The 14919-nt window shown below is 42.7% G+C and overlaps 1 protein-coding gene across 2 annotated transcripts; it reads right to left on the reverse strand.

Annotated features, from left to right (window-relative positions):
- Positions 1-519: 519 nt before the first annotated feature.
- On the reverse strand, positions 520-12246 carry ccdc14 (coiled-coil domain containing 14). 2 transcript variants are annotated; one of them, XM_072379341.1, is made up of 13 exons: positions 12186-12246; positions 11664-11704; positions 11227-11270; positions 11058-11139; positions 9920-9992; positions 6811-6912; positions 6486-6587; positions 4985-5494; positions 3568-3706; positions 3405-3490; positions 3169-3312; positions 1258-1360; positions 520-1152 (listed from the first exon to the last, which is right to left on the reverse strand). In XM_072379341.1, the coding sequence occupies exons 2-13, from the start codon at positions 11685-11687 to the stop codon at positions 627-629; spliced, it is 1935 nt and encodes a 644-aa protein (XP_072235442.1). In that variant the 5' UTR covers positions 11688-11704; positions 12186-12246; the 3' UTR covers positions 520-626. The 2 variants fall into 2 exon arrangements, with proteins under 2 accessions (XP_072235442.1, XP_072235443.1); XM_072379342.1 differs by lacking the exon at positions 12186-12246 and having other exon boundaries at positions 6486-6578; positions 11664-11945.
- Positions 12247-14919: the final 2673 nt, after the last annotated feature.

A 14919-nucleotide genomic window follows, 5' to 3' on the forward strand; every position in this document is an offset into this window, starting at 1 on the left:
AAAAAAAGTTTAAGCTGTGTTGAAGAATATAGGCACACACAACATTTTCTGATTATTTCTGCTTATTTCTCTACTCTCACATCCCATTTTCATGACAGGATATTAAGAAATGTGGAGCTGCTCATGACTGTACTGAAATGTCACTAAAAGGTCCATCAGTAGCTGCTACACGCCAACATCCACTTTACGAGGTGTAGCTTTTTTTAACTTCACAAATAAAGAATTCAAACTTTCAGCAACAGATTATTGATGCACCTTTTTGCAAAATAAAAATCTCCTGCCAGGAAATGATACGATGTGCATCTAATGTACTACTGCAGGGACATGAGGCAGAGGTTTCTGTAAAGCTTCTAAAACCAACCACAGTATTCATTTGTTTAACAAAGAGGTCAGAGGTGAAAAGTTAAAAAGCTAACAACCCATCCTGCTGCTGCTCTAACCTCCAAGAAATAATTAGTAAAAGAAACAAAATTGGCTTCATTTTAGATGTTAAATTTTGCTTTAATGCTAAAAAAAGAAAAAAGAAAGAAAGGCAAAAGACAGTACACTTTACAGACGAATTGTAATTCCTAAAAATGCCACAGAGACCATCTCACAGTGGGGCTGGAGGCTGAAGCTGAGCTCAGTCATTTCCTCAGATCCAGTTGAATCGTTTTCTGCAGACTGGCTATGCTGGCGTCCAGAGCTGCAAGGCCATCTCTAAACGCTGCCTCGTCTTTGGTGTCAAAGGTCGATCCAGAGCGCATGCTCCAGTTAGACCAGAGGGATTCCACATCACATTGTGACGTACAGTTAAACGGCTGCCTACTCACTCGCTCCAGCTGCTGCCCACATGACTGGATATCGTCACAGCTTGGCTGATGGAGATTTCGTGGAGGAGCTAAAGTTCCTGAATGTTCGGCACTTTGCTGAGAACTGACCTGACGATGGGATGGCGAGTCTTGCAGGTTTCCCTCCCTCTCTGGAGACATGCACACATGCTCAGTGAGTGTGGGCTGTGCCTGATTCAGAGACATCAGGTACTGCTTGATGCGATCGGTGGACGGCTCCACTGGATCCATTCTGCGATGGCGTCGACTGGAATGCTGATTTGCTCCTGACGTGTTTTCAACAAAACTATGATCATTTATTGAACACTGAATGTGAAAGAGCCTGCAAACATGAAGAGAAGAGAAGGGTAAGGCTAACTTTCAGCAGAAATATGTTGCACTTAAAACAAAGCCTTACACTACAACTATCCTTCTGGAACAGGCTCACCTTTTAAGGCTTTCTATCTCTTTGAGTCTTTTCTCGGCCACTGAGGCTAGGTCACTCTTTTCTTTCTCACTTTCCAGCAGTCTGCCTCTAGTAGCTTCCAAATCTGCACACACACACAAAACATTTACATATGTACGGATGTCTTTCGCATTGTCCTAAAAGATAGAAATACTCAGATGACCTAAAGCTTCTGAGCTGGACTGATGCAGCAGTCAGTTCTCTAAGTTCTTTAACTGACAGCAGGTATCTGAAACACTATTATAACTACTACATGGGACATGATCCATATTCTTTAAGAGTCAAAAATTCTGACTGACTTTAGAGCCCAAATCCTGTTCATCATATAAATGAATAGTCTGTTTATAATGTAGTACACTGAACTTACAAGCTGATAACATCTTTAAATCAGTGTTAGAGCAGCTGTTCACAGTTCAAGTTTTCCCTCAGGGCTCCTTAGAAGACAGACTGAAGGGTTTTCTGTGTGAAATGGACGGATTTATTTGAAGTTATTTATTGTCTTGCCATAATATTCATCAAACTATGATCTGAAATATGCACAGCACCAGTTCTTCTTTTAGAAACACCAGCTTGAGTGGCGCTCAGTTTACACATCTGACCTTAGGTGGATGCAGGAGTTCAGCTCATACCTGCAACAGCTCTCACTTTTCTGGCAGGGTTTGAGCAGATGTTGGCAACATGGTTAGGTTTAGGATCATTTGTGATTTGAGGGCACCGTGAGGATAAAAACACATTTTTTGTTTTTTCTTACAGCGACAGAGCCGACAGCGGAGCCGACACATGTGACCTTCACCCGCCGTCTCTGCATCAGTTTGCAGTTAGAGCCCTAAAGTCCAGAGGTGTCAGGTAGAATTTTTGGGTATCGATACTTTACTGGAGCCATTCTTTTTCTGCAGACTTTTTACTTCTACTCCTCACATTTTCAAAACCGCCTCGTTACTCATATTTCATTTGGGCCTTTTGGGTTTTTTCATCGTTCAAACATCGAGTGAATTTGACTGCGATTGGATGAGAAGCAGAAACAAACCATTCCGACACACTGTTGGTCCATCGCCCCGCACCTTATAAATCCCGTCACACGCAAGCACCTTCGGAGCAGCGGTTCTATGGAAGTGCAGCTCAGGGTCTGAAGCGCGTATGGAAGCTTCAGGGTTGCACTCCGCTCTGCTGCCATCACTGCTGCTTCGCCTCCTGCCAGGCTCACCTGCTCCATTTCAGATATGGCCCAATCTTCAGCTCCATGAAACACGTGTTAATGCTCAGCAGCACACGTAGAAGGTTCTTTAATGCATTTGCATTGTATTTGGGCATATATGAGGCGTGTAGTGCGCTGAAGGCCCCTGTGGTGCGGGGCCTATAACATTTGATGGCTTATTTTTCCTTTACATTACTTTTACCTTTATACTTGAAGTAGTTTTGAAGCCAGTACTTTTATACTTCTACTTGAGTAAAAAGCTTGAGTTGATACTTCTTCAGAAGTCTTTAAACTCCTACTTGGGTAATGAATGCGAATACTTTTGACACCTCTGCTAAAGTCTTCTGGTTTGGTTCTAGTAAAGAGTAAAGAGGTGAAAACTTAGCAGAGACGGTGCATACGTCTGTTAGAATGAATCTGTACACAGATTAAGCAGAATGCAGCATTAGCATTGTGAGAAATCCTGACACAGTTCCAGCCAGTTATAATTAACATCATTTTGTTCCAGAGCTTTGAGCAAAGTTGTATGCACTGTAAACACGGCATGAAAGGAGTACAAGTCAAAGCTGCATCATAGAGTACATGGCTACACTGTAGGCTCTGTTTGAGGTTTTACAATGAATTAGATTTAAGCGATCACGATGTCGTAGTCTCAGCAAGACTTCATGTTGTTCAGCACGATGGCAGTAAGTCCTAACCTGTCTTTACGAGCGCGTTCTCTGCCTCCATGTCCCACAGCTGGCTCTGTGAGTCCTGAAGGGCTTTTCGTAGTTCTGCGACATCATCCTGGAGTTCCTGCAGTCTGGACTGAACGGTGACGAGTTCCTCTCGCAGTCTTAGAACTGTAGAGAAAGCAGGATTGTACTGTAATGTATTTCATGAGAGAAAACACTTCTACAAGTATGAACACACAAACGTACAGGACAACCGTTACCTTCCGAGCTACCGAGGATCTCCTGTTTCTGACGTTTTTCCAATTTCTCTCTCTCCTTTAAGTGCTCATTCTGACTCGTCCCACACCTGGGACACAGACACCCTTTGACACAGCTGTCACAGGCAACAGTGAAAAGACAGAACACTGTCCTTGTGTACGTTACCTGCAGAGAGGGGTGTTCTGAGCGTCCGGCGATGACAGATCTGCTGCAGCATCAGACCTGCCGTCTGAAGCAGGAGCATTCATCTGTGGTGGAGACACAGTCTGCTCCAGATGACTGAGCAGCCTCTCTGCTACACTGCCTACGCGCGCGCACACACACACACACACACACACACACACACACACACACACACACACACAATGAATCGAATTTAAATGGTCACAATCTCACAAGACGAGCTGAAAACAAACTGAACACACAGGTAGGAAAGGAGTGAAATCAGTTGCCACGAGCATCAGCTGACGGATTCCACAAAGATGTTTTCTAACACTTTCTGTTTGTTTGGCGTAAAGTTAGATTTTATAGTATTAAAGAAAATTAATTACCATCAAGTCTCTGGATAAAAGTGCTGGTAGAAGACTCTTTGAGATTAGCCAGACCTAACCAGAATCACTGAAGGCACGCTGGGTAGATTTGTGTTGGACGTCACCCCGACTTGCTCCAACATCCACATTCCTCACAGTTAACGTGTGCAAAGACCAAAGTGGCTGGAACCTTTGTGCAATCAGCCGATTGGTTAGATACTGTCCAACAGTGAAACGTGTAACAGAAACTTTCGTTTTTGTTCAATTGGTGAGTTTCCAATTTAGTCCAATCTGAAAGGTTGGTTTTGTTTCCGAGTAAACCTTTCCTCAGAAAGGATTTCATTTTGGAGATAAAAGCAGCACAGGAACATCATAGCTCTCTCATACTGTTTGCGTTGCATTGATTTTATTATTCAGTAAAATTATTCAGAAGTGAGGTTAATGATTTTACCAAAAAAAGATCCTGTTGCCAAGTGGGATTTGAGAAATCTGTGCAGATATCTCAGTGGTGAGAGCTGGCGTCTTCTACTACTCTCCCCTGGATTTGAACTGGTCCGACCACACAACAGATATTTCCCTCCACCTGTTGCCTGCTGTTGTCTGCTTTCTAAATAAGGTGCAGTACCCTTGTATGAGACTTTGATAATACCAAGTGGAAAGTGCTGCACCAGCTGGACGCTTGTTACTGGCGCGTTTGCACCGGGTGCAAGCAGCCCTGATGAGCTCATAACTGTGCACTTCCAAGATTTTAGGTATAAATTCATCTGTAAAATAATAATCATGTCTGTTAGACTAATTCATACAAATATAATTACTATGGACTACAACGAGGTAATGCCAGAAGGCAAAAGCCTGAGCCACGAACACTATGTCCAGATATCTTGAAGAACCTGGTCTAAAGTAAGAGTAAATATTATTTCAAAGACAAAAAGCCACAAGCTTCAACACCAAATAATCTGTAAAGCCGAGTGTAACGCTTAAAGAAGTGTGAACACAGAAGTAATTAGCGCCACCAGGGCGGGCCCGAGTTGAAAGAGGAGAAACCAGGTTACCTTGTCCAGCGATCAGTCCTTTCAGTTCTCCCAGCAGATACTGGACAGTCTCTGCTTTTGCTTTAGTCTCAGCACAGCACTCATCCCCGCTGCGCACGTTTACGGGGATTTTATCATCCTGACCAGGCTCCAGCTGCAGATTGGACATCTTCAGGTTACAGGTGTTTAGGTGCGTGTGAGAGTCTGGAGCAGAGCTCTGGATGTTGATGTCTCTGACAGGTTCCAGTTCCTCTTCTCCATCCCGCTCTGCTTCACAGTGCGTGTGTGAAGCCTCAGAAACAGGCTGGTAGTCAGAGGGAGAGGCTGGCAGGTGCACAGGCTTCTCAGGCTGGAGTGAAGTGATGGCAGTCCGAGGAGGAGGGACAGAGTTTGAGAGGTGCTCAAGGTTTAGGTTGTGCAACTGCAGAGCTGCTTTTTTAGGTGGATGCAGCTTCACTCCGGAGTGTGGAGCTTGAACAGTGGATTGAGGTGTTCTTGGAGCTGAACTACCTGCTCCATGCTGGTCTGCAGCTAATGATGGAAAACAGAAGAGTAGGTGTAAGACATGCATCAGGACTTTACTCCATGCTTTCCAACACATCACCACGTTTACATATGCTGCTTCCTCCGCTACGTCAACCTTCCCCCTCGACAAGCCCTGTATCGAGCCAGCCTGCAGGCCGGCTTTGTGTGTTACTGCCCGAACCACTAAATAACACTGCAGCCCTACATATGTGAAGGTGGCTGAACGAGTGATCAAATGATTCCAACACTGGCATAATTGGCTCGGGCCAGTTTTCCAGTAGGAACAAGGTGTGTGCAGAACTCCTGCGGCGTGTGCAGAACTCCTGCGGCGTGTGCAGAACTCCTGCGGCGTGTGCAGAACTCCTGCGGCGTGTGCAGACGGGAGGTTTGTGTTGTGGCTTCACATGTGACACAGTAACTGCCTGCACTGCTGTTTTTAAGCAGAGGGATGCCTTGGTCATGCCAGAAATACAAAATGTTTAGTGTAATCTCAAACTATAGTTTATTTCTACGTATATGAGGTCATTATGATGGCCAACAAATGTCTTACCATCTATTTAATCCACATGTGCTACCTTGATGTGAAATACAGACAACAGCTCGAGCCTCGCTGAGGCCCCCAGCCGGCGTGGACGACCCAGCCGGCGTGGACGACCCAGCCGGCGTGGACGACCCAGCCGGCGTGGACGACCCAGTCGGCGTGGACGACCCAGCCGGCGTGGACGACCCAGCCGGCGTGGACGACCCCGCCGGCGTGGACGACCCAGCCCGTTAACGTGGGAGCAGAAAGGAAAAAGACCAACATGTTCTGCACACACCGTGTGAAACCATTGTCATAGATCTCATTCTGGCCCAAATGATGAGCCTTGGTGTGGCCATTGGTCGGTTTTTGCTAAAACATCATCACCCAACTATAAATTCTGGGCTTCGTTTTGTCGTCCTTCACATTTCGTAGTTGTCCATAATTCTGTCTTGGAAGAGTTTAATACTCATGCACCTGTTTTTTTGGGCAGTTTCTTGATGGTCATCTTTCCCTGTGACATGGATGATCTTGATTTTGCTGCTCCACCCTTCACTGCTCTGGGAAGGCCTGGAGAGGCTCACACACACACACACACTCTATCATTATTGTAGTTCACCCATTAACCATTTGCCTTTTTTTTTTAACCATATCAAAACTTTAGAAAAATACACAAACAGAAACCGTGATACAATTGAGCCAAATGTGCTGAATAATGGCCCTTTGACCACAGACAGCAAGCACTTCAAGAGGTTTTGGGCTTCATTTTGCCATCCTAAACTAAACTTAAACACACATGCACCTGTTTTTGTTGGTAGCTTCTGAATAGTCTTCTTCGTCATTGAGGGGGGTGGTCTTGATTTGGTTGCTCCCCTCTTAAACGTTCTGGGATGGCCTGGTGAGACTTAAACACACACACAAGTTCCATGTCTATATTGAAATATGGGAATGTTTTTCAAAATATCTTAAAACAGGCATTTATATGTGAGCATCTTTGCAACACTTTTCAATGCAGTCTGCCATGGAGCGCCAGAGCTCCGAGGACAGACCCACTCTGGATGGAGCAGATCTCATTTCTAGAGATTGGATAACTCATCCAAAACCAGAACAATCAAGGGTTAAAACCAGGACGCAGAGTCTTAGACACTTTTCTGCAGCTTCCCACCTGCTGTCACCCTAAAAAAAAACTAAAATATAATGACTGAGCAAATCACACAAGCCACAAAATGTAGGAAAATGTTACTAAACAGAAAACCCTTAAATGTTGATGCTAAAGGTTGATGTTAGTCTCCGCAGGTAAATTACTTAATTGGTCATCGTCATATTATCAAACCATAAATTTTCTCATTCCTTGAGCCACAGCCAAAGAAGAAGGAGCTACAGTTCGCTTTAAATCAGGATGGAAAAAAGGGCTCCATGCTTTTGTTACTTCAAGACTGGACTTCTTTAAACCTTTATTATTGGGCTGTCCCAAAAATTCTCTGAAAATCCTCCGGTTGATCCAAAAAGCTGCAGCCAGAGTTCTGGTGAGAATAATAATTCTCTTCATTGATTCCTTGAATCCAGAATATCGTTTTAAATTCTTCTCCTCATATATAAAACCTCTTAATGACAAAGGTTCACATATCAAAAATCTGATTATTTGGGATGTTCCTAACAGAGCACTTCGCTCCCAAACTGCAGGTTTCCTTGTTGTTCCCAGAGTTTCTGAAAGTAGAATGGGAGGTAGAGCCTTCAGTTATCAGGTCCTCATCTTTTGGAACCAGCTGTCAGTGTTGGTGCAGGAGGCAGACACCCTCTCTGCCTTCAACATTTGGCTTAAAACTTTTCTTTTTGATAAAGCTCAGCTTTTTTCATTTCCAGAGGTCTTTTCCAAAGCCAGAATGTTCAGCTCTTAAATAAAATTGTTTTATGTCACATCTGTGCTTTGATTATTCTTTTACCAAATAAAAAACCTCCAGGTGTGGTGGTTTTTACCTAAAGCACTTTTTGTTGAATACTTTCTGAACAGCTGTAGTTTCCGTGCTGTATACCAACTTCACAACTTTCTTTTAGGGGTCAGACTCCTACTGCAGCACAAGCGTCTTTTCCTAAGTCCTATTGAATTTCTCGTACCACCTCACTTAATCACACGAAATATTCCAACGTCATTGAGAGGAGCTTAAGAAAAGACGCTATGACTTTATAATCTAAACTATTTGACCGTACATACACAAATATATATATATATATATATGTATATGAAGCAGACACCCTTTCCACTTTTAAGATTAGGCTTAAAACTTTCCTTTTTGATAAAGCTTATAGTTAGGGATGGCTCAGGTAATCCTGAAACATCCCATAGTTAAGCTGCTATAGGCTTAGACTGCTGGGGGACCTCATCTGTCACACCTTTCCTCACTTTGCTCTCTTTTCCCCCTGTTTAATTTCTCAAATGATATTATGTACATGTGACATTATTGTGGTTATTAACTTGTGTTTCCCTGTTCCAACAGATATCCTTTGAATGGCGTTAGATTGTTTTTCCCCCCTCTTTTCCCTCTTTTCTGTCTTCTCAAACCCCAGCTGGTCGAGGCGGATGGCCACCCTTCCTGAGTCTGGTTCTGCCAGAGGTTTCTTCCTGGTTCTGCCAGAGGTTTCTTCCTGTTAAAAGGGAGCCGTTCCTTTCCACAGTCGCCACAGGCACGCTCAGGACGGGAGATTGGACTGAAGACAAGTTTCAGTGCAATCTGTTGGTTTCCTTAGCTAGGATATTAATTTTTTTAATTGGCTCTATATGAATTAATTGGATTATGACTACAATGAATTGAATTCCAATTGGCTTGAATTGGACTATATTACTTAAGTGCCTTGAGATGACAATTGTTGCAATTTGGCGCTATATAAATAAAACTGAATTGAATTGAATATGTCTATAGCAGCAGCGGCAAAAAAACAGATTAGATGTTACGCTAACTTCACTGAAGTTTTGGGTGACGTGGCTGAGGAAGACGGCTGCTAGCCATTAGCAATCTGAAACCAGACATCCCAAGTCCCATTGGATTTTCCTAACCAATCAGAGAGAGCATGAAGTAAAAATCCCTCTGATAAAAATGTATTATCGTTGTGATACAACTAATTTGAGGAACCACGCTAGCTAGAGGGAAGAAAATAAATCAAACCTGTGACATCTTTCAGAGACAGGCTGTTGATCTTCCTTCTTTTCCTCTTTTTTTAATTATGATTTGATGTAACATGCTCTATATGGCAACAAAAGAAAAAGCTTTTTATTGTTCTACAAATAAAATAAAGGTCTGACATATCTGTGTTTTAAGGAATCAAAATATATTCCGTAGAATAATTAAATCCTGGTTTAATGATTTTTGGTCAGGAACTGATCTTAGCTCATACATATGCTAAAAAAAGCAGTCAAATGACCCTTTATTCACATCCTTTTAACTAGCTAATCGCAGGCCAACTTTAGCATAATATCACTCAGGTGGGTCACTCAGATACTGGCACTGAAAGGATGCAGATATTCATGTTTCTACATCAAGGCCCATCTTAAAATGCAAAGAAAAGTTAACAGGTGAATATTTATTTAAGGAAATTGTGACCCAAGCAAAGAGTCACGGCTCTAATGTTAATGTCATTTCAGTCTTATTTTTTTGGATGTTTGTGATATCATCAGGAAAACCATCAGTTTGCGCTTTTTACACACAATTTAATCCGAAACGCTGAACATGAATTGCTCCGGAACGCGTTGTGTGCAGACACTAAGCTACCATCTGGCCCAGTTAAAAGAGAGCATACATTATGATTGTAAGAGGTCTTACTTTCGGAACCGGCATTAGTTCAATGAGTGCAAAAAGTCTTTCTTTAATAAAGCTTTGACAGTTACTGGTTATAAACTAATGGCTGATATTTCTCACCGTCCTTGTCCGCCTGAAGGATACCACTCAGCAAGGCGGCACAGTGGTCCAGACCCTTGTGGAGAGTGGTGACCTGAGGACAGAGCACGAGTGCAACTATTCAACAGTTTTCAGTTTCAATTAAAGGTTGTAAACAAATGAGGAAAGATCTGCATGAGCATCTGTCACGGATTCATTCCAGCTTCTGGTTGCGCTGTGACCTGCGAGAATTATAGCAGTTTGACCTTCACATTAAGTTGTGTTTAGAATCTGAATGAATGGCTCGTGTTTGTTGAGCCCTTTGACTTTGCTGTACTGAAACAGAATTCACAAACGAGGATAAAGATGATCAAAATGAGAAATGCCCAAGTAGCAATAAACCAGGGATAGCATTTAAAGAAATGTGGCAGCACACTGAACTAAGTCTAGATCTGGTTTACTCGCTCTGAACTAACAGAAGAAGAGAAAATCGGAACCGATTATAGTTTAGTCAACAGTTCATGATCAGTCTGAGTTAAACCAGTGTGCAAGTGGTGAAAAAAAGCATCCTTGGAGCTAAACCCTATGATTAATCCTGAAAATGGGCTTAAAAAGTGCAGCAGATCAATTTCACTTCACAAACCTTTATCAAAAGGAGACTCAGACCTAATGAAACAAAAACCTTAAGGCGAACAGGTTAGGTTCAAAGAGTAACTTACTACACTAGCTCAGAGTTTAGGGAACCCAGCTTTCTGAAAGGAAAAACACAGACTTTCCCACATCCTGCAGTTAACAAACTCAAAACCTCCTCTGTGGAACAGGCAGGGTGAGGTGGTGTCTTTACGTGGTTTTCTGGAGTTGGGAGAGGGACACTTTTATCATAGCTGGTCTATGACTGATAAGCTTCTGGGAACATTGTCAGTGCTCACTTGTTTTTTTTAAATAGTGTATGATATTGTGAAGTATGTAGTTAATAAAACTGTAGGGGTTATTAAGCAGAGGGCTGAATCCAAATGAACACTTCAAAAGGATGTTAAATCACTTCTCCTGTGGATGCAATGAAAGTGCAATGAAAGTAATTCATTTCAGAAGGATTGTGTCAAGGTTCCCAAGTTATGTCCTTCTGCATTTCATTCTCATGCATCTTTATCAAGCTCAGAATGTCATTTCCCATCATTACCTGGCCCTCGGAGTCTGTAGAGTACAATGAATACACTGGCTCAGGCCAGGCTGCTGGTCCAGGACTTGGAGTCATGATAGTGCTTAGACAGGCAGAACACCACAGTTAGGGGAGCGTATGAAAACTAGAGAGCAATAATAAAATAATGAAGGAAAGTGTGCAAACTCACCCACTCATTTGAACTGGTCCTGTCAGCCTTCCTGATGTCACCACCTGCCAGTCGCAAAACACACATTCATTATTCAGTCAAGCACTGCTCTGTGATTGCGACTAAATGATTAACTTTAAGACACTAAACTAACCAGCAGTCTCCGTTCTCACATCTCTGGTTATTTAAGGTTTTTAAGAAAATGATGGACGCTCGTGTTTATCGCTTAAGCCTCACAACTTGCTCAAACATTTTTGTTTGTAGGCAGCGTTTTGTGTGACAGGGAAACTGGGTTCACTGTTAAATCGGACAAAGAAAAGAACCCCACAAATCGATCGCTTCGTGTATCTATCGTAAACAAACCAGGACAAAGTTTCTCCTCGAGTCACGATACTCTGATCGTATGGTATGGGAAAATAGTTAGTATGTCGGTCTGGAACAAAACATCTTGAACTTACCTTGCTTTTAGCTCTTCCGGTCATGGTTTGCGAGAGCGAATCTATTGCACAGGAAAGAAATTAGTAATGGGTCAACCAAAAGCTGCTGTACTTGTGCCGTCGTATTGGACCAACTGTCCACTTCTATGTCTAAGTTAAATGTGTTAATTTCTCTCTCAGAACAGCTCCTAGTCCGACCCTACAGCACCATTCAGACCCCCTATCTTCAGAATCTGGTTGACTTTTAAACGGGCAACAAATAACTGACCAATTAAACTATGCTGCATTCTTTAACAACTGGGAACTCGGTCATTTCGACTTCCCAGTAAGAAAAATCAAAGAAACCCCGCTATAGGACGCACAAGCGAGTCGGAATCTCGAAAAATGTCTGTCAACACTGACCACTGTATTTTACAGCCTGACGGGCAATTCACCAAGTACAACTTATGTAACTGATCTGATAAAACATTAGAAAACTAAGTTTTCAAGTTAGCTTTCTAATTTATTTATTTCCAATGCAAAAAAAAGCACGCAAAGACTAACCCGGATGTTGTCGTTTATCCTGCCACTCTGAACATCGATCAAGATTTCGAACATGTCGTGATGACGAGGTCAGAGTTCCCACTTCCCACGTTCTCCGAATGCCACATTGTTTCTTTCCAAAGGCAGAATGCTCCACCCACAGTGGGAGGGGATGCTGTTTTTGAATTCGGCATCAACCGCCAGGTCCCGGTGCTAAAGGCGGGGTCGTGTGACTATATTCTACTCAGACAACAATGCGCTCGTATCAGGAAGACATTATGAAGTGCGTTCAGGGTCAAAAGTCATTTTTAAGGAGAATGTTGTCTGTGAGTTTATAGGTTACGGAAATGAAAGGCAAATTAAATTATTTTTCTGGTCATATTTGGGGGAAGTGGCATAATAGGATACACTTTTTTATTTCTTTATTCCATGGCTAATGAAGTGCCTTTGGGTGCCTAAACATATCTAAAAAGTCATGACATTTGGCACAAGATTCAAACGTGCTGAAGATTTAGGTAGTTTAATTTATTCAGATATGGGTAAAGAAAAGCAGCTCTACAGCGCCACCCAAAACGCAGCTCCACTGACCACTTTTTCATACATGGAAATCGGCATACATGTGTACATCTATATTTATTTATATCCGAGAGCAATATTTATATGCCTCTTGGAGGTACCAAACCTAACAGGAAGTCGGCCATTTTGGATGAAACACGCCATTTTAGGTAATTTGTTGAACTCCTACAGATTTCATCATAGATGCATGATAAAAAAAGTGATCAAAAGCCAGAGTTCCGTGGGTGTGGCTCCTCAAACTTTGATGTTTGGCCAATAAAAAGGAAGTTGACATCTATCACATTTTACTTACAAAGTTCACTAAATAACACATATCACACTCTGCCCCTGAACAGGTTTAAAAGACAATATTTGGTCGTCATCATAGCACCACCCACCGACTATAATAAGCCACGTTTTGCTTTTTAATTTAATCGGATGGCTCAGGTGATCCTAAAACATCCCATATTTAAGCTGCTATAGGCTTAGACTGCTGGGGGACCTCATCTGTCACACCCTTCCTCACTTTGCTCTCTTTTTCCCCCTGTTTAATTTCTCAAATGATTTTATGTACATGTGACATTATTGTGGTCATTAACTTGTGTTTCCCTGTTCCAACAGGTATCCTTTGAATGGTGTTATGCTGTTTTTCCCCCCTCTTTCCCCTATTTTCTGAACTGAACTCCAATTGGCTTGAATTGGACTATATTATTTAAGTACCTTGAGATAACATTTATTGTAAGTTGGCGCTATATAAATAAAACTGAATTGAATTGAATTGAATTTGCTGTGAAACAGGAAGTGTTTATAGGTGACATAAAACTGCTGAATACTTCTAAATGGGCACTTTTTTTCTTTTTTTTTTTACAAAAACACAGTACCACAAGTTTTCATCTGTCTTTGTTTTGCCGAGCGAGTAGCAAGGATTGTGGCACGTCCCTTTCATTTGCTGCTCATTCGAGCTAAATTTGTTCAGCCCAAAGGTCAAAAGACCGTTGGCCAATGTCAGGGTATGTAAAGTGAGCCGCAGTTCTCCTCGCTGTGGAGGAATGGTGGTTGCTAGCTTGAACAAGGCACATTTTCTTTTTTCTGATCCATTTTCTTTCATGTATTTTGGAGGAAAACTTGAAGTAAAGAGAGGGGGGGGGGCATCAACCAAAATATATTAAAATGAAACATGAGGACAAAAAAAAAAAAAAAACTTAGCTTTTATGGATTTTATGTGGAACAGGACCAACTGAACCTGTTGGCTGTGCTCTCCATTGAGCAGGATTACATCCAAGGAAAAAATTCCTCTCATGGTTGAGAGTCCAGAGCACCAAATTCCTTGGGATTCATCTCAGGGAAGACTTGACCTCCAGAGACAATACTGTGGTTGTAGTCAGGAAAGCACAGCAGCGGCTTCACCTCCTCCAGAGGCTGAAAAGGACAGGCCTCTCCAAGTCAGCCCTGACTGCATTTTACCAAGGGACCATGGAGAGCACCCGAACCTACTGTATCACTTCATGGCACAGGAACAGCAGAGCGGGAGAGAGACAAAGACTGAGCCGAGTTGTTAAAAACAGCGGAGAGGATGGTTGGAGTCCCGCTGTCACCACGGGGGCTCATTTACAACAAGAGCTTAAACCGCAGAGGGGAGTGCATCATTCAGGACCCCTCTCAGTCAGTGGGTCTACATGATGGGATTAACTGGATTATAGCTATAGTTGGGTTATGCTCCTTATCTGAGTGTAATTATCCTTTGATACATGGCGGTGAATGAATCGAATCACTGGCACAAAGCATGTCATACCCCGGTACGATAGGTGGCGCTGTACTCATTTCAGCTATCGCTAATAGAGCCACTTCCTGTTGATGTCTTCACCACCAACAACAACAAAACTAAGGCATTTCAGAAAGATGGCAAACGCAGAGCGAGATGAAGCTACGTCCCTCTCCATCTGTGATGAGCTGGTTATGGCACAGACGATGCACAACGGCACATTCTCCATCGCGTTGTTTGTTTCTTTCTGACGGCGGCGACATCAACAGTAATATCGTCTCCTTCGACTTCCGGGTGACGATCGCGGGAAAAAATCTAGAGCATGCGCAGAACGCTCGATCCGATCCACTGTCGTCTGCAGGCACGTTAAGTGGACAATTGGATTGAGTTATCTCAGGGTCTTAATTCGATTTCTTGTCAGATTAAGCTTGTTGCATG

This window comes from Leuresthes tenuis, unplaced genomic scaffold, assembly GCF_036924035.1.
Source record: "Leuresthes tenuis unplaced genomic scaffold, fLeuTen1.0.hap1 SCAF_1, whole genome shotgun sequence".
Classification (NCBI taxonomy): domain Eukaryota; kingdom Metazoa; phylum Chordata; class Actinopteri; order Atheriniformes; family Atherinopsidae; genus Leuresthes; species Leuresthes tenuis.